At 39.0% G+C, this 23145-nt stretch overlaps 1 protein-coding gene across 3 annotated transcripts in view; it reads left to right on the plus strand.

Annotated features, from left to right (window-relative positions):
• Window positions 1-23145, plus strand: part of LOC110453393 (short transient receptor potential channel 3-like) — a 69288-nt gene that overhangs the window by 25548 nt on the left and 20595 nt on the right. For all 3 annotated transcript variants that reach the window (XM_021502321.1, XM_021502319.1, XM_021502320.1), the window contains one exon: window positions 7969-8127. In XM_021502321.1, the coding sequence (XP_021357996.1) occupies window positions 7969-8127 (159 nt within the window). The remainder of the gene's footprint in view (window positions 1-7968; window positions 8128-23145) is intronic.

Here is a 23145-nt window from a genome sequence, read left to right on the forward strand (position 1 = left end):
ATTTGTTTTATATATATTTTTGAGTGAGGGCTTGTTTAAGACATTACAAAGATCACCAACAAGGTAAATCAGGCAAATTGTATACTATTCTTTAATTATAGTTTTAGGTCTTTTAGGGCTGCCCTCCATTGCATGATCGTAAGAGGCGACTAAATTTGGGATCTTATCTGTTTCTTCTTTCTTAACAACTTTCTTCTTCCTAATGTCTCCCTTGACAATACCTCACTTTTGGACTTTAGTTGAGCGTTCGCCCCTGTGAGGAAGGCTTTGGGTTCTGTCCCCTGGCCTAGACATACCAGAGTCTGTAAAAATGGTAGTTTCTACTCCTGGTTAACGCTCAGAAATTTAGGAGTGGTACGACTGGTTCGTCCATTGTCAGTATAATGTGACCGGGTGGGGTGTCCTGCTGGGTGTCTTCGGCAGTATGTTTCAGTGAGGTAGCACTATAAAGTCGGCATCAGTTCCGCGCTATCACAAGGAGACAAACACGAACATATCGCAGCCTCCCAAAACACACACGCATACACTACATGCATGCATCTTGCACACAGGGGAGGCCGTCCTTAAATGACCATAGCTGTTGTAGGACGTTAAACAATACTAAACCAAACCAAACCAAACCAAAGGCTTCCGGATCATATTTAAGAATGGGCATCAAACTTTGTACATAGTTACATCATAGAAAGTTGGTACACACATCTGATTTGGCATTTGATATTGATTTCCACTAGTAAACAACGATTTCCGGAGCATATCTCAGCCAATGTTTTATAAATCGGCATCACACTCTTTGTATATTGCATTCTAAAACGAGGTCACTATTATGTCAATTTAACCAACTTTTTTACCTTGACCTCAACTGCCCACAAAATATAGGAAATGCAAAGCGAGGAGTGGAGAAATCTGGGAAGCCCACGCTTCGAGTTAATTACTCATTTCGCTCAATCACACTAGATCAACATACATAAATATCGCACTTGTTCATCCTGTATTAGATACAATTATTTATTCATTATTGTTAAATTATACATGACTCGTTTATTACAATCACGCATGGGGAAATCATAGTACGTGTAATTGAAAAACAAGAAATATTTTCATATGCAAATAGAATTGGATTTAAGCAAAATACAGCGACAACACTTCTACCCATTTTAATTATTTATTATTTATTTATTTATTTGTTTGTTTATATATTCCAATTCAATAGATCCCACAGTCCAATTACAGAATCGATACCAACGTTGTCACATACTGTATAGTTGGAAATTTTCGAGGGTTGATTAAATTTCGCTTTATTCGCGATAAAAGAAAGATAGTGCTAAAATAAATATCCAGTGAATATTAATACCATGAATATACAGAGATAAAAAAAAGGCTTGTTTACCCCTTTACTGCCGAATAACGCAGACAAAACACCAATTCAGTAATGAGCACGAAATTTAAAACCCGCGAATTAGTTCTGATCGGGACCACCGCGAAATATTTGCACCGCGAAATTATACAACTTAACAGTATGATTTAGATATCACAATAGCAGGTACACTAGGCACTAGAAACAACATATATACTGGTAAATAGAAGCACATAGAGTCTTGGATAATACAGCACTATCATCTATGCAACGTAAATGGGCGGATTGGTCGAGTGTTTAACATTTCGACCTTCCACGCAGGTGGCCGGGGTTCGATTCCCGAGGTCGTCGCACTCATGGAATATCAGAGAAAGTGTTTTTCTCTTGCCCACACAACTCCAACAACCCAGTTGGAGTATAAAATGGTCTGGGTGGATGTTGCGGTATCTGTGATGTATCAACTATAAAAGATGTCGTTGGAAGCACGGTCCCACTACAAACAGAACACAATACATCTCCAGCACACACGCAGGCAACACACACATAAGGAGATATTAGCCAGGTGGCATATGCCTAGTAGTGAGCGCCTGATAAGATTCCTCAAACGTTGTATATCCTAATTGTATTAATTGTATATTTATGTACTGTAAAGCGCTTTAGAGTGGCTTATGTTAGCTGGATAGGGCGCTATATCAAATGTTGTATATTATTAAGAAGACTAATAAAGCAGAGATTATTAAGTGTCACTAGAAACACATCCAGCAATTCATGTCCGATTTAAAATTTTCAAGTGAAGAGTTAAAAAACTGTCAGGTACGAGACCATGATAATTAAAATTTGTTTGTACTCTGTTGAAAACATTTTGTTTTCCGATATTTATAGGGTATTTTATCAATCAAGAATAAAACTAAGCTTAAAAACCTGTTTGGTACTAAAAGATTGATGTCTGTGATACCTATACCATTAACATCTTTAAGGCTGATCAAATGTGACACGAATACATTCAAACAATAAAATCTGCTTAATTTCTAGATTTTATATAAAAAAAAAAATATTGTGCATTTCATAAGTGTGGGAAAAACATTGTGAGGTCTAACACCCTGCTGTCCTTAGCCTTAACACGTTAATGTCATCTCAAGTAAAACCTTTGATATACATTTATTTACAAAAATACATTGAAATTGCACATAAAGTTAATGTAAAGAGATTCAGAATGATAGACTGAGAATTAAAAAACATTATTTTTGTTTGTATATTTACAGATATTCTCAAAATCTACATTTTTTAAATGTCCATTAATGATTTGTTAAGTTGACAATGCTCTACATTAACGTTATATATATATATATATATATATGAAAAGTTAGAGCCCACATTTAGCGGGTTAAACGATGTTTCGGTGGTTTCAACTTATACAATTAATACAAATGATCTATGGTATCGACGTTCTACATCAGCACTGTAATTATATCATTTATCATTAATTTATTCAACACACGACATATATCAAACACAGTAACATAATTACAGAGAATGAACTATAAGCTCGCTAAGCTATAGGTTAGTTCTATGTCAGTCATATGTAGTGAAACATCCTATAGATACTCCAGGGCCCGAATTCATGAAACAATTCTCATACTCAAACTCCGATTCTGTGCTCAAGCCCAATTTCTTGTTCCGGTGATAAATAAATTTAAACTTAATATTTGGTCTATAATGATTTGGACGAATTTTGGAGAGACTTGAAGCTGAATACCGTTTCAAATGTTACAAATAGCAATGTTAAGGTTTCTCATGACTTATGCGAGTTACAAGAAAATCGGGTTGAGCACAGAATCTATGCTTGCGGGCCCTGGGGTAACGCTAATTTACGTTCTCTGCAGAGCGCGAAAGTGAGCGAAACCTATGGAGTATCGCTGATGATAGGGATAGAACGAAGGTTGTTTTGTGAACGCACGTTACATCCATATTGCATGAAACCCATGTGATATATCTCTATATATTTTTTTTAACTTTTCAAAAATGTCGGCGAACATTTAACACATTTCTTATTTAAGGCTCCCCGTACCAATGCCTTTTCATGCATAACTGTAGCTTTGATACATCATTTTTGATAAGATAAGTATATCTTACGCGCATTTTATGAGAAATAATAAAGATGAAATAAACAAAAATATAATCAATAACAGTGTTCTGAGTGTAAAATTTCAGGGGGGCTAGACCGAGATTCGAACCCTTGACCTCAGATTGATGTACTATCGCTCAGCCTCTTACCGATTGAGCTACCTAGTCTACAGAAACGCCATCGTCCAACTGTGCTACAGCACAGGCAAATGCGTCAGGTCAATAATCAGGCGATTCTCCCTTCCCTCTAGTTAATAAGACTAGAGGGAAGGGAGAATCGCCTGATTACTGACCTGACGCATTTGCCTGTGGCTACAGTTAAAACATCCAAACGGAAGTTAAAGGAAGATTACTGTATTTAGGAAAAAGCACAGTGCAGTGAGACAGGTCTCTCTAAATTACGGACACACGTCTCTGTCGAGTCACTACTATGTAATGGCATTGATGTAACGAGTAAATAAGCTAACAGTTTATCGAGCTTCGGCCGGGCTCAATGAAAAATATTCAAGATGCATTCATAAATGTTAAAACAAGATTTTTTTCCACAATAATTTTCGCAACGCAAAAAGAAAACATTGTCAAGTCATCAACGTCACCTTGTTGCTCAAATAATGGTTAGATATTACCAGTGGTTAGTGAAAGATTTTAAATATGAATGAACAATGAACAAAATCGAAAACATCCAATATCATTTCACTGATATGGGTTTTTGAGACAAATAAGATTGATGTGTTTTTTAAGGACATATTTCGCTTTAAAAAAAAACTTGTTTTTTCTTCACAACAAATTAAAATTCCACCAACCACTGGTTCACATAAACCAACATTTGAACAACACGGGCCTTGGCATATGTCTACTTCCTTCATTTTGACGTCAAAATGTCATAAGTAAGATTATTACACAAACAAATAGGTAATCGGAGACCATTCATTGCACTGTCAAATGGCAATGTGGGTGACTACAGAGGCCGGCAAGTCCAGAAAGGAGACTAGCTTGTTTACTCAAACGTTCAATCTATTATTGGTTATTTCTCAATAGAGAGTGTTTTTCAGGTGTTTAAATTGAATTCTCAGAGATCAGGTAAACATAAATGAAACGTATATATAATACCGCACTATCTAGTCAAAGTGACGCCGGTGTAACATGAAAAAGTGACACAGGTAGGTTTTCTATGCGGGTCACTGTTTCATGTTACACCGGCAATCTCTGACAGATGAAAACACAATTAATCTTAAACAAGTTACCCAACCGTAGAGAACTGACAAACATACTTAGTACTGATTAAAAAATTGTTTGAAATCCCTCATGAATTACATTATGGTACGTGACTCAACCATACGCTACGCAATACTTTTTTTTTGCTGTCATATTTTTCATGGTGTCATTTCCGTATTGTGTATCTAGCATTTCAAAGCCGTAGTGGAAATTATAGAAAATACCTTGTAAAAATTAGTACACCCAAAAAAATGAAAAAAAAAAATTCTGAAATTATTTTGCTTGGATTTCTTTCTCAAAAAATCCTCAAAATTATCAGAATGCGTAGATTTTTATAAAATCTTTTCCACATTGTTTTTTTTTGGCATGATCATCTTGTGAAAGTTTTTACGAAATTTGCAGGTTAATTGTAAAAGGGTGGAGTTTTCTTAAACCCTTTCAACACTGTTGACTATAATGGACTCATCCAGATAAATGTATGGAAGAGTCTACTGGAGTTACGTAGGGATGAAAAGTTTATAGACTAACGAATCACAGACATGTATCTTTTTTATCTGGATTCATAAATATTATAAAAACAATTATTCTTCCAGTGTCCCTCTATTAGAATTTCAAATTTTATCACTGTGGGTGCGTCAATGACATGTTGAGACAAATTGTTCCATATATCTACAATTCGGAAACTGAAAAAAATGTTTTCTTATATCTAGACGGCTACGTCGTTTGAGTATTTTCTGGGAGTGTCCTTTTGTTTTCTGTTTTTATCAATTTCAAACATGTTTGAAGTGACTATTTAATCATACATATTGTTCATAATTTTATATACATTAATCTTGTCCCCTCTCATTCTATATACGGTGCTTCAATGTTGGCAAGTTAAATCTTTGTATACGCTAAGTACCAACACAGTTCATTATATTACTTGCTAACCGACTCAAGTACTGTGGTCGTTGTCAGAAACCACAGGGGCTTGTTCGTTTATGCGGAACAACCGGTTTGACCGTTTATAAATGTAACAATTTCGGGTATAAACCCTGGCGGACCTGCAAATGTGTATGCAGGCCTTGCAATGCTTTGTCAAGGCTCGCCTGAAAGCAGCAACAGATTACTAGGTCCGACCTTATTTAGTAAACGGACAACAGTGGTCCGACCGGTTTGACCGTTTAAACGAAAACGGCCCTGTACGCGGAGCATGATTTGTTCACAACATATATAAACCTCAGATATACGAGGCTGCCATTCTAACCAACATCCACCAAAGTACGTAAAGCTGAAACCCATGCATTGGGGCAAAATATGAATATTATATTCCCTTTTTTGATCAGCTTGTTACGCAGATAACGTTTTCCGATATTAACGGTAAATAACTTAGGTATGAACAAGCTTAAGCAGATAGTTATCGGTTGAAAATCAATGAATAATTTGTGAATATTATTAGAAATATTGCCTCGTTTATTGGATATGTAAGCTCGACAGTGAACTCCGCGATTGTGTAGTTAGTACACCAATCGATACCTGTGATATCGGGTACAGATGGCAGTAGCGAGTCACGTACGTCACATGACATGACGCGTGATTTATATTTTACACAAACATACGTACCTCCGGATTCAAGCTTCATCGACGTTAAAATATAATAATAATATGATTAACATAAAGTGCAAGTGTGTATTTCCCTGTTGTTATAAGATAACGGCGGAGAGCGTACTTCTCATCTTTGGTGCACGTACGTGACTACTTGTGATATCGGGTACAGATGGGACTAGCAAGTCACGTACTATGATGATAGGACGTTTAAATAAATAGTGAATTTACACACATACAAACACACGTGCACGAAGGGTTGGTATAGTGTGCTAACTTTGAATCGGAATTACAAATGCAAGAAGGTGTGACATAGTGTGCTATTTTTGTCTTTTACACATTGAAAGCTTGTTTCAAAGGGTGCTACATTTTTTGTGATATTGATAGTTTCCTTTATCATGATATAGCACGTTTACGAAGTTTTGACAGTTTGTGCTTTATTTGTATAATGTTTCATGTTCACGTGCAAAGATGACGGACATATTGTGCTATGTTTGCACATTACACGCGCATGATGAGTTGACACAGTGTGCAATATTTGTATATTATTACACGAGCAGAAATGACTGATTGACACACGTTCCCGAACAATAGACATAACGTGTTATATAAGTATTTTACACGTGCCACAAATTATTAATAGATGGTGCTGTGTTTGTATATCACACGTGCATAAATAAATGATATTGTGTGTTTTATTTAAACATTATTACACGTGCACGAATGGTTCATACAGTGTGCCGTATTTATATATTTCACGTGCAAGAACGGTTCCTATAGTATTCTATATATTTGTATATTACACCTTGAACGATATGGGTTGAAAGTGTGCTATATGTTTTGTGATATTTTGAACACCGTGCTTAATTTGGATATAGCACGCTTACGAAGTGTTGACGATGTGTGCTTTATTTGTACAATGTTACATACAGTATACAAGTGCAAAGAACGATTGCCATAGTGTGCTATATCAGGATGTCACACGTGCACGATGCGCTGACACAGTGTGCAATATGATTTATATGGACACTCAGTGTAACGTGTAAACACTATATGTACGTTTGTATACGATGTTGATACAGAATCTCTGTGTGTGTGTTGTTGTTGTTGAAATGATTAGACTACGATGCATTGCCTAGTCCTCAATTTCACTGTACATTCATAATTGACATAGGAGAGTTACAGGGGAAGTGGGTCCCCTCTGAATAGCACTAACGAGGCACTGTGTTACGGAGTGCATGCGCAAACGTGCCAGATACAGGATCACGTTGTATTACGTCTATCATAAGCAATTGGTGGTGGGACACACAACACTGCCTGTTCTCCGTTAACAGAGAAAAATATTTCTGCTGGTTTTGTTAAAGCGGAAGTCTGTTGCTAGTACATGTAATACTTATGTGAGAATTCTTCAGGATATCATTTCATGACGGGAAAGTGATAATGATGTTCGTTTGTTGTTGATGTTTACAAAATCCCGGATTAGAAAGTTTTGAAGAACATGTTTAAACCCGGAAGCACAATATGTACATATAACGCCTTCATTCTGTTAGATTTTTAAATGTTACTGTAAATGATGAGTTAAGACTATGATAATGAATAAGAAAACTAACAGTAATAAGAGAAGTAGAAAGCAGCAGTTTAATTCAGTGGCTGACTTTCTGTGTCGTTATAAATCTGTTCAAAAACGACAGCTGGTGGACATTGAAGATGAGTTCCTGCACGCGGCCGAGTTTGGTGACGTACCGACGGTCAAGCAACTTGTTGACCGAAACGCCGATCTCAACGTGGACTGCATTGATGCCCTCGGCAGGACGGCTCTACGACTGGCGGTCAAAAATGAACATCTCGAGGTAAGTTAGCATGTAAGTTGTTGTGAAGTGTTTTATGTTTGATTTACTACATTTGCCTGATTATTAAAGGCCGTGAATTATTGATGATTATATACATGTACACATAGCAAGAATCCTTTATTGTGAATTGTATATTGTTCAAGGTGAGGTTCTTCAGGTTTGCATCAGGAAAATATGGAGATCGTCAGCATTGGGCTAAAATGACAAAGTTAGTCAGTGTTACACGTGTTTTGGTATGGTTAGTCAGTGCTACACGTGTATTGGTATGGTTACTTTACTCCACTTGTTCCAGTCTACTCGGCTGTAAATGAGTACGTGGTTTGGCAGTGCTAGAATTGTAGAATGTTAGCTGTGAGCGCCAAAAAGGCAGCACCGGCTGTATGCTCACAAGGGAGTTAACTATTGGCTGGTTGCAAAGGCCCTTTAACCACGGATAATAATTTGTGAACCGCTTTGAGATGACCTACGAACAAGGTTGTGCTAAAGCGGTATACAAGAACCTCGAATTATTATTATTATTTTTATTTGTATGGTCAGTCAGTGTTACACGGTATTGGTATGGTAAGAAGGTGTTACACGTGTATTGATATGGTAAGTCAGTGTTACACGTGTATTGGTATGGTGAGTCAGTGTTACACGTGTATTGCTATTGTTAATCAGTGTTACACGTGTATTGGTATGGCCAGTCAGTGTTACACGCGTATTGGTATGGTGAGTCAGTGTTACACGCGTATTGGTATGGGGAGTCAGTGTTACACGTGTATTGGTATGGTGAGACAGTGTTACACGTGTATTGGTATGGCCAGTCAGTGTAACACGTGTCTTAGTATGGTCAGTCAGTGTTACACGTGTATTGGTATGGCCAATCAATGTTACACGTGTCTTGGTATGGCCAGTAAATGTTACACGTGTATTGGTATGGCCAGTCAGTGTTACTCGTGTATTGGTATGGCCAGTCAATGTTACACGTGTCTTGGGATGGCCAGTCAATGTTACACGTGTATTGGTATGGCCAGTCAGTGTTACACGGGTTTTTGTATGGTGAGGGAGTGTTACACGTGTATTTTTACGGTGAGTCAGTGTTACACGTGTATTGGTATTGTTAATCAGTGTTACACGTGTATTGGTATGGCCAGCCAATGTTACACGTGTCTTGGTATGGCCAGTCAATGCTACACGTGTATTGGTATGGCCAGTCAGTGTTACACGCGTATTGGTATGGTGAGTCAGTGTTACACGCGTATTGGTATGGGGAGTCAGTGTTACACGTGTATTGGTATGGTGAGTCAGTGCTACACGTGTATTGGTATGGTTAGTTAGTGTTTCACGTGTATTGGTATGGTAAGTCAGTGTTTCCCGTGTATTGGTATAGTTAGTCAGTGCTACACGTGTATTGGTATGGTTAGTTAGTGTTACACGTGTATTGGTATGGTGAGTCAGGGTTACACGTGTATTGGTATGGTGAGTCAGTGCTACACGTGTATTGGTATGGTGAGTCAGTGTTATACGTGTATTGGTATGGCCAGTCAGTGTTAAACGTGTATTGGTATGGTTAGTCAGTGTTACACGTGTATTGGTATGGTCAGTCAGTGTTTCACGTGTATTGTTATTGTTAATCAGTGTTGCACGTGTATTGGTATGGCCAGTCAATGTTACACGCGTCTTGGTATGGCCAGTCAATGTTACACGTGTATTGGTATGGCCAGTCAGTGTAACACGTGTCTTAGTATGGTCAGTCAGTGTTACACGTGTCTTGGTATGGTTAGTCAGTGTTACACGTGGATTGGTATGGTGAGTCAGTGTTACACGTGTATTGCTATTGTTAATCAGTGTTACACGTGTATTGGTATGGTCAGTCAGTGTTACACATGTATTGTTATTGTTAATCAGTGTTACACGGGTATTGTTATTGTTAATCAGTGTTACACGTGTATTGGTATGGTAATTCAGTGTTACACGAGTATTGGTATGGTGAGTCAGTGTTACACGGGTATTGGTATGGCCAGTCAATGTTACACGTGACTTGGTATGGCCAGTCAATGTTACACGTGTATTGGTATGGCCACTCAGTGTTACACGTGTCTTGGTATGGCCAGTCAATGCTACACGTGTATTGGTATGGCCAGTCAGTGTAACACGTGTCTTAGTATGGTCAGTCAGTGTTACACGTGTATTGGTATGGGGAGTCAGTGTTACACGTGTATTGGTATGGCGAGTCAGTGTTACACGCGTATTGGTATGGTGAGTCAGTGTTACACGTGTATTGGTATGGCCAGTCAATGTTACACGTGTCTTGGTATGGCCAGTCAATGTTACACGTGTATTGGTATGGCCAGTCAGTGTTACACGTGTTTTTGTATGGTGAGTCAGTGTTACACGTGTATTTTTACGGTGAGTCAGTGTTACACGTGTATTGGTATGGTAAGTCAGTGTTACACGTGTATTGGTATGGCCAGTAAGTGTTACATGTGTATTGGTATGGTGAGTCAGTGTTACACGTGTATTGGTATAGTAAGTCAGTGTTACACGTGTATTGGTATGGTAAGAAGGTTTTACACGTGTATTGGTATGGTAAGAAGGTGCTACACGTGTGTTGGTATGGTTAGTTAGTGTTACACGTGTATTGGTATGGTAAGAAGGTGTTACACGTGTATTGGTGTGGTAGGAAGGTTTTACACGTGTATTGGAATGGTTAGTTAGTGTTACACGTGTATTGGTATAGTAAGAAGGTGCTACACGTGTGTTGGTATGGTTAATCCTAGCTACACGTGTATTGGTATGGTAAGAACGTGTTACACGTGTATTGGTATGGTTAGTTAGTGTTACACGTGTATTGGCATGGTCAGTTAGTGTAACAAGTGTATTGGTATGGTGAGTCAGTGTTACACGTGTATTGGTATGGTTAATCAGTGTTACACGTGTATTGGTATGGTTAGTTAGTGTTACACGTGTATTGGTATGGTTAGTTAGTGTTACACGTGTATTGGTATGGTTGGTCAGTGTTACACGTGTATTGGTATGGTTAGTTAGTGTTACACGTGTATTGGCATGGTCAGTTAGTGTTACACGTGTATTGGTATGGTTGGTCAGTGTTACACGTGTATTGGTATGGTTAGTTAGTGTTACACGTGTATTGGCATGGTTAGTTAGTGTTACACGTGTATTGGTATGGTTGGTCAGTGTTACACGTGTATTGGTATGGTTAGTTAGTGTTACACGTGTATTGGCATGGTCAGTTAGTGTTACACGTGTATTGGTATGGTTAGTTAGTGTTACACATGTTTTGGTATGGCCAGTCAGTGTAACACGTGTATTGGTATGGTTAGTCAGTGTTACACGTGTATTGGTATGGCCATTCAGTGTAACACGTGTATTGGTATGGTTAGCTAGTGTTACACGTGTATTGGTATGGTTAGTTAGTGTTACACGTGTATTGATATGGCCAGTCAGTGTTACACGTGTATTGGTATGGTAAGTCAGTGCTACACGTGTATTGGTATGGTTAGTTAGTGTTACACGTGTATTGGTATGGTTAGTTAGTGTTACACGTGTATTGGTATGGTAAGTCAGTGCTACACGTGTATTGGTATGGTTAGTTAGTGTTTCACGTGTATTGGTATGGTAAGTCAGTGTTACACGTGTATTGGTATAGTTAGTCAGTGCTACACGTGTATTGGTATGGTAAGTCAGTGCTACACGTGTATTGGTATGGTCATTCGGTGTTACACGTGTATTGGTATGGTAAGTCAGTGCTACACGTGTATTGGTATGGTTAGTTAGTGTTTCACGTGTATTGGTATGGTAAGTCAGTGTTACACGTGTATTGGTATAGTTAGTCAGTGCTACACGTGTATTGGTATGGTAAGTCAGTGCTACACGTGTATTGGTATGGTCATTCGGTGTTACACGTGTATTGGTATGGTAAGTCAGTGCTACACGTGTATTGGTATGGTTAGTCAGTGTTACACGTGTATTGGTATGGTCAGTCAGTGTAACACGTGTATTGGTATGGTTAGCTAGTGTTACACGTGTATTGGTATGGTTAGTTAGTGTTACACGTGTATTGATATGGCCAGTCAGTGTTACACGTGTATTGGTATGGTAAGTCAGTGCTACACGTGTATTGGTATGGTTAGTTAGTGTTACACGTGTATTGGTATGGTTAGTTAGTGTTACACGTGTATTGGTATGGTAAGTCAGTGCTACACGTGTATTGGTATGGTTAGTTAGTGTTTCACGTGTATTGGTATGGTAAGTCAGTGTTACACGTGTATTGGTATAGTTAGTCAGTGCTACACGTGTATTGGTATGGTAAGTCAGTGCTACACGTGTATTGGTATGGTCATTCGGTGTTACACGTGTATTGGTATGGTAAGTCAGTGCTACACGTGTATTGGTATGGTTAGTCAGTGTTACACGTGTATTGGTATGGTTAGTTAGTGTTACACGTGTATTGGTATGGTAAGTCAGTGCTACACGTGTATTGGTATGGTTAGTTAGTGTTTCACGTGTATTGGTATGGTAAGTCAGTGTTACACGTGTATTGGTATAGTTAGTCAGTGCTACACGTGTATTGGTATGGTAAGTCAGTGCTACACGTGTATTGGTATGGTCATTCGGTGTTACACGTGTATTGGTATGGTAAGTCAGTGCTACACGTGTATTGGTATGGTCAGTCAGTGTTACACGTGTATTGGTATGGTGAGTCAGTGTTACACGTGTATTGGTATGGTGAGTCAGTGTTACACGTGTATTGGTATGGCCAGTCAGTGCTACACGTGTATTGGTATGGTTAGTTAGTGTTACACGTGTATTAGTATTGTCATTCGGTGTTACACGTGTATTGTTATAGTTAGTTAGCGTTACACGTGTATTGGTATGGTCATTCGGTGTTACACGTGTATTGGTATAGTTAGTCAGTGTTACACGTGTATTGGTATGGTAAGGAGGTGTTACACGTGTATTGGTATGGTCATTCGGTGTTACACGTGTATTGGTATGGTTAGTCAGTGCTACACGTGTATTGGTATGGTTAGTTAGTGTTTCACGTGTATTGGTATGGTAAGTCAGTGTTACACGTGTATTGGTATAGTTAGTCAGTGCTACACGTGTATTGGTATGGTAAGTCAGTGCTACACGTGTATTGGTATGGTCATTCGGTGTTACACGTGTATTGGTATGGTAAGTCAGTGCTACACGTGTATTGGTATGGTCAGTCAGTGTTACACGTGTATTGGTATGGTGAGTCAGTGTTACACGTGTATTGGTATGGTGAGTCAGTGTTACACGTGTATTGGTATGGCCAGTCAGTGCTACACGTGTATTGGTATGGTTAGTTAGTGTTTCACGTGTATTGGTATGGTAAGTCAGTGTTACACGTGTATTGGTATAGTTAGTCAGTGCTACACGTGTATTGGTATGGTAAGTCAGTGCTACACGTGTATTGGTATGGTCATTCGGTGTTACACGTGTATTGGTATAGTAAGTCAGTGCTACACGTGTATTGGTATGGTAAGTCAGTGTTACACGTATATTGGTATGGTCATTCGGTGTTACACGTGTATTGGTATGGTAAGTCAGTGCTACACGTGTATTGGTATGGTCAGTCAGTGTTACATGTGTATTGGTATGGTCAGTCAGTGTTACACCTGTATTGGTATGGCCAGTCAGTGCTACACGTCTATTGGTATGGTTAGTTAGTGTTACACGTGTATTGGTATGGTCATTCGGTGTTACACGTGTATTGGTATGGTTAGTTAGTGTTACACGTGTATTGGTATAGTTAGTTAGTGTTACACGTGTATTGGCATGGCCAGTCAGTGCTACACGTGTATTGGTATGGCCAGTCACGTGTCACACGTTTATTTTTATGGTCAGTCAGTGTTGCACGTGTATTCGTATGGTGAGTCAGTGAGTCTATTTTGGTCTGAAATTCTATTGATGCCGGTGTGAAACTGTTTATTCCCGTAAGGTCTCGTTTGTTTACACTGTTTGAACCCTGTCACACTGGACCAGATATATAATTTATTTTCCGTCATGTTAGCATATCATTTCGTTTCTAATTTCTGGCTTATTAAGTGGACGGCGTTATTATATGAACACCCGCTGTCTCTGATTACGGAAGATTTTTTCTATGGAGCTAACATGCTATCACAAAGAAACACTAGTAGTCACGCGGTATAGGGAATTAATCGCACCGTAAACGTACATATACAATCATCGGAAGATTGTACTTTTACCGAGTAATGACCTAAACATCGGACACGTCTGAACTGGCTTACATGTACTATACATATCAGGATATTTCCGTTCACCCTGCAGCTGGTTTCCATGTCTGGTATTTGTACCGTATTTAGCAACCCGGCTCTAGCGTATCCTGAGATGTGTATTATAAACGTGTCTAGCATGTGGACGTCACATACGTGATTATCACTGGTTTTTATTCAATTCTGTCACGTTGAACAAGATTTAGGATCACTTTACCGAATTTTTGAATCTTTGCACTGGAAACTAGGTTTTGTGTGATTTAGCTTTAATAAACAATTCTGAAAAGACAAACATGTCTAGCAAAACTCATTATGTAGAAATGATTAAGATAAGTCAGATAACAATTAGAACGAATTACAAAAACTAAACAAGAAAACAGAAACGAAACAAGGTTGGAACAGGATTCGAACAATGGTCTTTCAATAAGCTAACCAAGTGAGTTACCTGGCAATGAAAATACCCTTAGAAAGTCGAGCTGTAGTTATGCGCAGAACGAAATGAAGAGGAGTGTATTCTTTGTACAATGTAGGAAAATCTACTGTGGTCTTCTCGAGTGCTTTGCCTGCAGTGGAGCGGGGATATTTTTATACATCTTGCCGCCAAAAGACAGTTCGTTATATGGGCATCTTTGTTTAAATAGAAAATTAGTTAAATATGCATGGCCTGGCAATCAAAAATGATCACTACCAAATATTTTCATGAAATTCTTATGATTTAATTTTTTTTTAAAAGGTTTCAAAAATAACAATTTGGTATGGGAGTCCGAAAGCCAACACGGGTTACTTATTTTCTTCCAAGATAAATCTTAATACTAAATAAGTCTTGTTATAATTAAATACGTTATCTTGTGAATACTTATTGCCTATCTTGCTTAAGTCCCTATCTTTTTATTACTGATTACCCATTTCCTTATTGCTAATTAACAATCTTGTAACTTATTGTCAATCTCGTTGTTACTTATTGCCTATATTGCTATCACAAATTGCCTAACGTTTTATTACTAATTACCTATTTTGTTATGACTTATTGTCTATCTTTTTATTGCTCATTGACTACCTTTTTTTTTTTTACTATGGCCTTTCTCAAGAGAAAGTCACTGTAAGTTCGAAAAACTACAGTACGACTCTCCGGTGTTTTATCCCAGAGGAATGGGTTAGGGTCCCTTAAAAAAGATAGCAGTCTTGAAATAACGAGCTATCTAGTTACATTTGTAGGACGAGTAATTAACTACACGCAGATAGGACAAAGAACACTCCAGATGACCCGAAATGGCTTCAGTACATATCGACCATTGTCCCGTAATGGCCGTACATGCTTACCACTGACCCGTAATGGCTTCCGTACATACTTACTTACCACTGATATGTAATGGTTTCCGTACATACTTACCACTGATATGTTATGGTTTCCGTACATACTTACCACTGATATGAAATGGCCGTACATGCTTACCATTTACATGTAATGGTTTCCGTACATACTTACCACTGAAATGTAATGGCTTCCGTACATACTTACCACTGACCAGTAATGGCCGTACTTACTTACCATCGACTCGTCATGGCTCTGTACATACTTACCACTGACTCGTTATGGCTCCGTACATACTTACCACTGCCTCGTTATGGCTCCGTACATACTTACAACTGACTCGTTATGGCTCCGTACATACTTACCACTGACTCGTTATGGCTCCGTACATACTTACCACTGACTCGTTATGGCTCCGTACATACTTACCACTGACTCGTTATGGCTCCGTACATACTTACCACTGACTCGTTATGGCTCCGTACATACTTACCACTGACTCGTTATGGCTCCGTACATACTTACCACTGACTCGTTATGGCTCCGTACATACTTACCACTGACTCGTTATGGCTCCGTACATACTTACCACTGACTCGTTATGGCTCCGTACATACTTACCACTGACTCGTTATGGCTCCGTACATACTTACCACTGACTCGTTATGGCTCCGTACATACTTACCACTGACTCGTTATGGCTCCGTACATACTTACCACTGACTCGTTATGGCTCCGTACATACCGACCACTGATCCGTACTGGCTTACGTACATACTTACCACTGACCCGTAATGGCTTCCGTGCATACTTACCACTGACCCGTACTAACTTCCGTACATACCGACCACTGACCCGTACTGGCTCCGTACATACTTACCACTGACCCGTACTGGCTTCCGTACATACCGACCACTGACCCGTACTGGCTCCGTACATACTTACCACTGACCCGTACTGGCTTACGTACATACTTACCACTGACCCGTACTGGCTTCCAAGCATACTTACCACTGACCCGTACTGGCTACCGTACATACCGACCACTGACCCGTACTGACTCCGTACATACCGACCACTGACCCGTACTGGCTTCCGTGCATACTTACCACTGACCCGTACTGGCTTCTGTACATACCGACCACTGACCCGTACTGGCTCCGTACATACTTACCACTGACCCGTACTGGCTTCCGTACATACTTACCACTGACCCGTACTGGCTTCCGTACATACTTACCACTGACCCGTACTGGCTTCCGTACATACTTACCACTGACCCGTACTGGCTTCCGTACATACTTACCACTGACCCGTACTGGCTTCCGTACATACTTACCACTGACCCGTACTGGCTTCCGTACATACTTACCACTGACCCGTACTGGCTTCCGTACATACTTACCACTGACCCGTACTGGCTTCCGTACATACTTACCACTGACCCGTACTGGCTTCCGTACATACTTACCACTGACCCGTACTGGCTTCCGTACATACTTACCACTGACCCGTTCTGGCTTCCGTACATACCGACCACTGAACCGTACTGGCTTCCGTACATACTTACCACTGACCCGTTCTGGCTTCCGTACATACTTACCACTGACCCGTTCTGGCTTCCGTACATACTTACCACTGACCCGTACTGGCTTCTGTACATACTTACCACTGACCCGTCCTAGCTCCGTACATACTTACCACTGACCCGTCCTGGCCTCCGTACATACCGACCGCTGACCCGTACTGGCTCCGTACATACTTACCACTGACCCGTACTGGCTTCCGTGCATACTTTCCACTGACCCGTACTGGCTTCCGTACATACTTACCACTGACCCGTCCTGGCTCCGTACATACCGATCACTGACCCGTACTGGCTTCCGTACATACTTACCACTGACCCGTACTGGCTCCGTGCATACCGACCATGAACGCACTACCACATTTAGCTTGTTATATTTTATTTGTAAATCGCTGTTAACCGGAATCCCTGTCAACATCACACCTTGTTTACGGCCAATTTTTTATTACCACCGTGCATATTATTTTGTAATTATTGTGATTTAACCGACTATTTCTCGTTTATTTCCTTATTCGTTTGGTTTAATGTCTGTTTATTGAAATATAAACGTAGAATAAATAGATAAAAAAACATGCTCATGGAACAGCACCAGTGCACACGCACCTATTGAAATCTTTTACATAATGTACAATACAGGATGTTGATTATTCAGCTGTTTTTTGATGAATTGTTTTTGATTTTTTTCCTGCCAAACATCATAAATGTCCTGATGTTGATAAAAAATGTTATATATATTCATCTCATTATACATGATGACACGATGGTACGAACGGCCAAGAGCCACAATGTCATGAATAACTGATGTATGAGTTAACCCGGCATCTCCACAGCCTTAGAAACGGACCCTATTGTTACAATACCTGAGTGTGTAAATGATGTATAGTTCGTCAATTGACCTAACGAAGTTGACGGAAACAAGTGACGGATGTTTAGCAATGATTATCAATCTATAACACTTCGTTGTCTTGTCTACCCGCTTCTATCGCGATCGGGAACCGTCGGTAATTTCCGTAAAAATATCTGTCGATATTCGCTCTGGTAGTCTCATCCTCAACTAATTTTTAAAAGGATTCCACACCACACAGAAACACAAACAAAATTCTACAGTCTGGGGACCAACACAAACGATTGCACTTGTACTGTAAATTTCAGAAGATACAGAAGTATGCTAGATTAAGCTAATGACGTCCTTTTCAATTAGTTCCAAAGTCAAAATTTTCTGTAACTTTTAGTCACTCAAATCACTTTACTTTCCCTTTTTCTTACACGAATTTCTGTTTACTTCCGGTCTGTGACATCATTTGTCGCAAACAAGGAACTCTAAACCGTCGAGGTGGTGTTGTTAAACAGTGAATAGGTGTTTTTTAATAGGGAAAGTATTGCGTAAGTTTCTTTCCGTAGAAAAAGAAAAAAAGAAAAAAAGCCTCAAAAACGGTTATCATATGTTAGTATTACAAGTACTATGTCATAGTTGGTCTGGTGGCGTAGTGGATAGCTCAATTGCCTTCAACCCAGGCGACAGGAGTTCGATTCCTAGCTCAGACGTGAAAACGTATGAAGGTAGGGGATCACCTGCCCGACCACATGTGTGTTTCTCCGGCTACTCCGGCGCGCTAACATCCGGGCAAACAAGAGTGCTTAATATAAGTTGTGATAAATTGTTTCATAATTGTTTTAAAATATCTGAAGTTGATATATTCATATAATATGATCAACATATAGACTCGTATTAAGTCACAATTGCACCTTGCTTGCCTTTCACCAATGCGACCGGGGTTCGATTCCCCGATCGGACGTGAACAGGTACATTAGGACCCCCAGCGCGCTAATATTCGGGCCAACAAGAGTGATTTATATAAGTTAAAATAACTTTTTTCATAATTGATGTAAAATAAATAAAGCTGGTATATCTATACTATGATCAACATATAGACTATCATTAAGGCATAACTGCGACAACACTTATGTTAATTTTAGGACATGATATTTTGCAAAAAGTCGTCCTTATCGGCTAGTTAGCTTACGTCCGCAAGGAAAATGGGATAGAGAGTTCAGTAACCATGTATTTACCAAAAGTAAGAGGACTAACGGAACAAATCGGGAGTGACTAACAACTTCAAAACCCAAGGGTTTCTTTCTTGACATTATATATCTTATCTTATCTACACAACGAAGAAAAGATATGCGCGTCAAGACCAGAACCGGAACTCTTATATTCCGACGATGAATCCGATGTTTGCTATCTCAAAAGCTGGAGTAACCACGCTTTTAAATATCATAATAATGGCGATTTTTAAGTTTAAGTGTTATATACTTAGCAATGAAATAACACACTTTGTTGAATATTATGTCATTTTCGTTGAACTATATGTTACCTTAATAATTATTACTTAAAACGTAAACGTTGATCTTGTATTGATGATTCATTCCACTCGGGCGTTTAAAAAAAAGTTTTTCAGGACGAAGCACATTTGAAGATTATTGCCCAAAAACCTCATTTTTATTGAAATATCAAGTAGACTAGTTTGCTTTGTGAATAGCCATCGGAATTTATAGGGAAATGATATAAGTACAGTAATACTAGTGCTACATACGTCTTATATATGTAATTATGCGTGTATTCGGAACGTGGAAAATCTCAAGGTTTAAAAAAAACTGGATGAAAATGATAGCACATCCAACTGTTCGCTTATCTGTTCACGCATTGCACGAATATATCATAAATTTACCGTCTCTTGCTGGTGGAACTCAGCAGTGCGCTTTAAATGTTCGGAGAGTACCAGCCCACGTGCCCGTATCAGAAAAGGGTTTTCCCGGACTCGTACAAGATAGCGTATCTGCCTACATGTACATCAACTAGCCGATCGGCGATATGCTTAACAGATAAAACTAACGATCAACATCATTTAAGTTTGGTTTTAAAGCAACATGTTCGCTGGTTTAGCGAAAAAATGGCTGCACTTCCAGCCAATCACACCACGAGTCTCGGCACGTAGATGACGTCAACCTCATTAATATTAAAAAAAGTGGCATGCTGACTGCGAAATACTTTGAAACTCTGAAATGGCGTGTATTTTTGGAGGAAACGTAGTTCATGTCCGCGGAGGAGAATACATTTTGTTGTGCATATAGGAGATTTTTAAAAGAAAAAGTATCCATCTTTCCACCGTTAATGAGAACTGTCCTGTAGATCAACTAGAAATGTTGTTTTTGATGAAAGAAAGTTATAGGTGAGGTCGACATTTCGACATCGAAAGCTTTCCTCCCTTCTCCTATATATGGTTATTGGGGTGTCATTTTTACCGAATGTCGTTCTAAACCCCTAAAACATGTTAAAAAATCTCTGAACACCTTAGTTTAGGTCCAAATATAGCTGTAACAATTTCTCAGGTCCCTGTGGTTTAAACGTTTGAAAACGTTTTGAAATGCAAGGACGGGGGCTGCTCGATTTGTGCGCATGTAGCACGTCGGTGTTTAGTTGCATTCTTCTCTATACTACATCAGAAAACAATAAACACATCTTTACGTTTGCCTGACTAGCCTGTCGCGTGCAGTAGACAGAGTATAATGAGTGTAGCACAACATAAGCATATTACAATCAACCATACACCCTTAACACAATATACTCGCATCCTTTTTCCCCATTCTAATTCTCATAGCTTTTAAAGTCCGTTCTTAAAAAACAGTTCTCTGAAAGAAAAACAAGCGAGCCACCCAACCTGAATCCCCTCTGGGACAACAGGAGGTGCACCAGAGGCTTAACAAATTATGGGATTCTGGATAAAACTTTACTTCTTTTCCACTGCCATACGGTCACACAACAAAAACTTATTTAAATCTGATCGAAAAATAAAAATTCTTAAAACCTGTACGTGAAAATTATTCCGAATACAAAAACTATAACGTGTTACTGTGACCGACCCACTAGAAAAGTGGCGCACCTACCCGCGTACCGTATTTTGAATTATATTGCGTACAAATGTCGCTTTAAAGAACCGAGAAAAACGGAACTGTAATAATCACGTGTAACATTGCTGCACCCACCTAGGAGATTTATCAACTTCATATCCCCTAATGCATATACATGTAGAACACTGCAGGTGTTGTACTCTATTAAGAACATGGACGAGAGTGATATCCTGTTTCCGAGTTTCTTGTTTTATTTTTTCTCTCGTTTACAGCAAAACATCCCTTACATAAATAGTTTTACGATAGCTTGGATATAACTCTTGTGAGTGCACTTGGACAATAATCTGCATGGTAAAGTCAGTTTCCCGAGTCATGGGTGCCACTTGTCCTTTGTTTGATGTTAGAGGTGTTTCGGGGAGCCTCGATCGGAAAAAAATAAAAGAATGTATAGCTGCATTTTCCGATAGTCTGAGCATATATGGAGTATTGAAATTAAAGAATGGTACTTCACCTCGAGTAGCCTCTTAACTTTTGATATATCGAATTAACCGGACTTGTCCATTGTGGTATTACAGACTAAGTTATCTGTTTTAGTACCTTTTCGCTCCGCTAGGCCGCGCTCTTTGATACTCATACAAGTCAGGGCCAACATCTTGGTCAAAGTCCTTATCAAACGAGCGCCGATTCGTCAATTCCAACAACGAATCGTTGGTGTGGTTTGAGCTACGTAATTCTCCCCTTGTTTACACTGAAAATGTGAGTGAAATGATAGATTTGAGGTTTAAATGAACAGGCGTGTCGAGCGATCGTTTGATAGACGCATTCTTAGTTTAAGAGATTAACAAAGCAATGCTGTGCAGAGGTGACCAAGGTGACCAAGTCAACGATCGTACGAAAAAGAAACTTGATTTTTTCCGCGAATATTGCCAAATGATAAATTTGAAAAGGAATATCCCCGTTGGAGACATGTACATGTCAGCCAATGAAAACGGCTGAAATATTAGACCTGACCTGTCAATGTAGTTTCGACGCTAAACTAAGCGGTTATATAGTTGAGAAAGTACAGCTGGCAGTCAAGTCCAGTGGCATTACCGTGGTTTAAAGAGCGTTTTAATGTTGTATTGCATTTTGGAATATTGCAAGAACTATTTTGGCTATGAACTAAAAACTAAAATGGTATTTTCCGTATTTTGTTATAGACCTAAACCAAGTATGCTGGATATCTTGCAATTTTTTTTTTTTTAATTTCGTTTATTTACAATAACTAACACGAAACATTTACCAAAATTCTGTTTAGGTACAGGTCTACTCGAACCAAAGGCAAGCTACGTCATTGCCCTCAAAAGGCGTCTTTGCGTATACCTTGACTAACACACCCTGTTAATCCCGCTTCGCAGAGGTCAAATGATATAACGATCGATGAAGGATGGCTTCGGACCAGTTTCGTGACAAATGCAATGTTGTGCACGTTCTCAGGAATCATAAGTAGTTCTAAGGCTAATCATCTTTTTTTTTTAATTAATTAAATTGGTAACTTCATTGATCAGCTCGTGTGTGTTGTAATATGTATTTACGGCATCTGTTGTAATTGATAAAAAAAATACATCTGTCATTCCCGCACGTGTCTTGTATCGGTTTTCAAATTCAAGGGTTCCTCTTTTCTTTGAGCCAAGGTCACTAAACATATTAAATTTCTTTAACCCCCCCCCCCCCCCCTTTTTTTTTTTTTTTTTTAATTCGTACAAAATGATATTCAACCCTAACATATTATCATTGAACGAGCGTGATGGAAAAAAGTGGAAACGCGATGTACGAAATTTATTGATGTTAGACAATGTATGTTGAGAGGATTTTTTGATATCGTACACCTGTATAACAAGATGTTATTTCAAAATATCGATAATACAGCAATACATAGTATTACAAATCTTTTTAATTTCAATCTT

This window comes from Mizuhopecten yessoensis, unplaced genomic scaffold (genome assembly GCF_002113885.1).
Source record: "Mizuhopecten yessoensis strain PY_sf001 unplaced genomic scaffold, ASM211388v2 scaffold7283, whole genome shotgun sequence".
In the NCBI taxonomy this organism is placed as follows: Eukaryota; Metazoa; Mollusca; class Bivalvia; order Pectinida; family Pectinidae; genus Mizuhopecten; species Mizuhopecten yessoensis.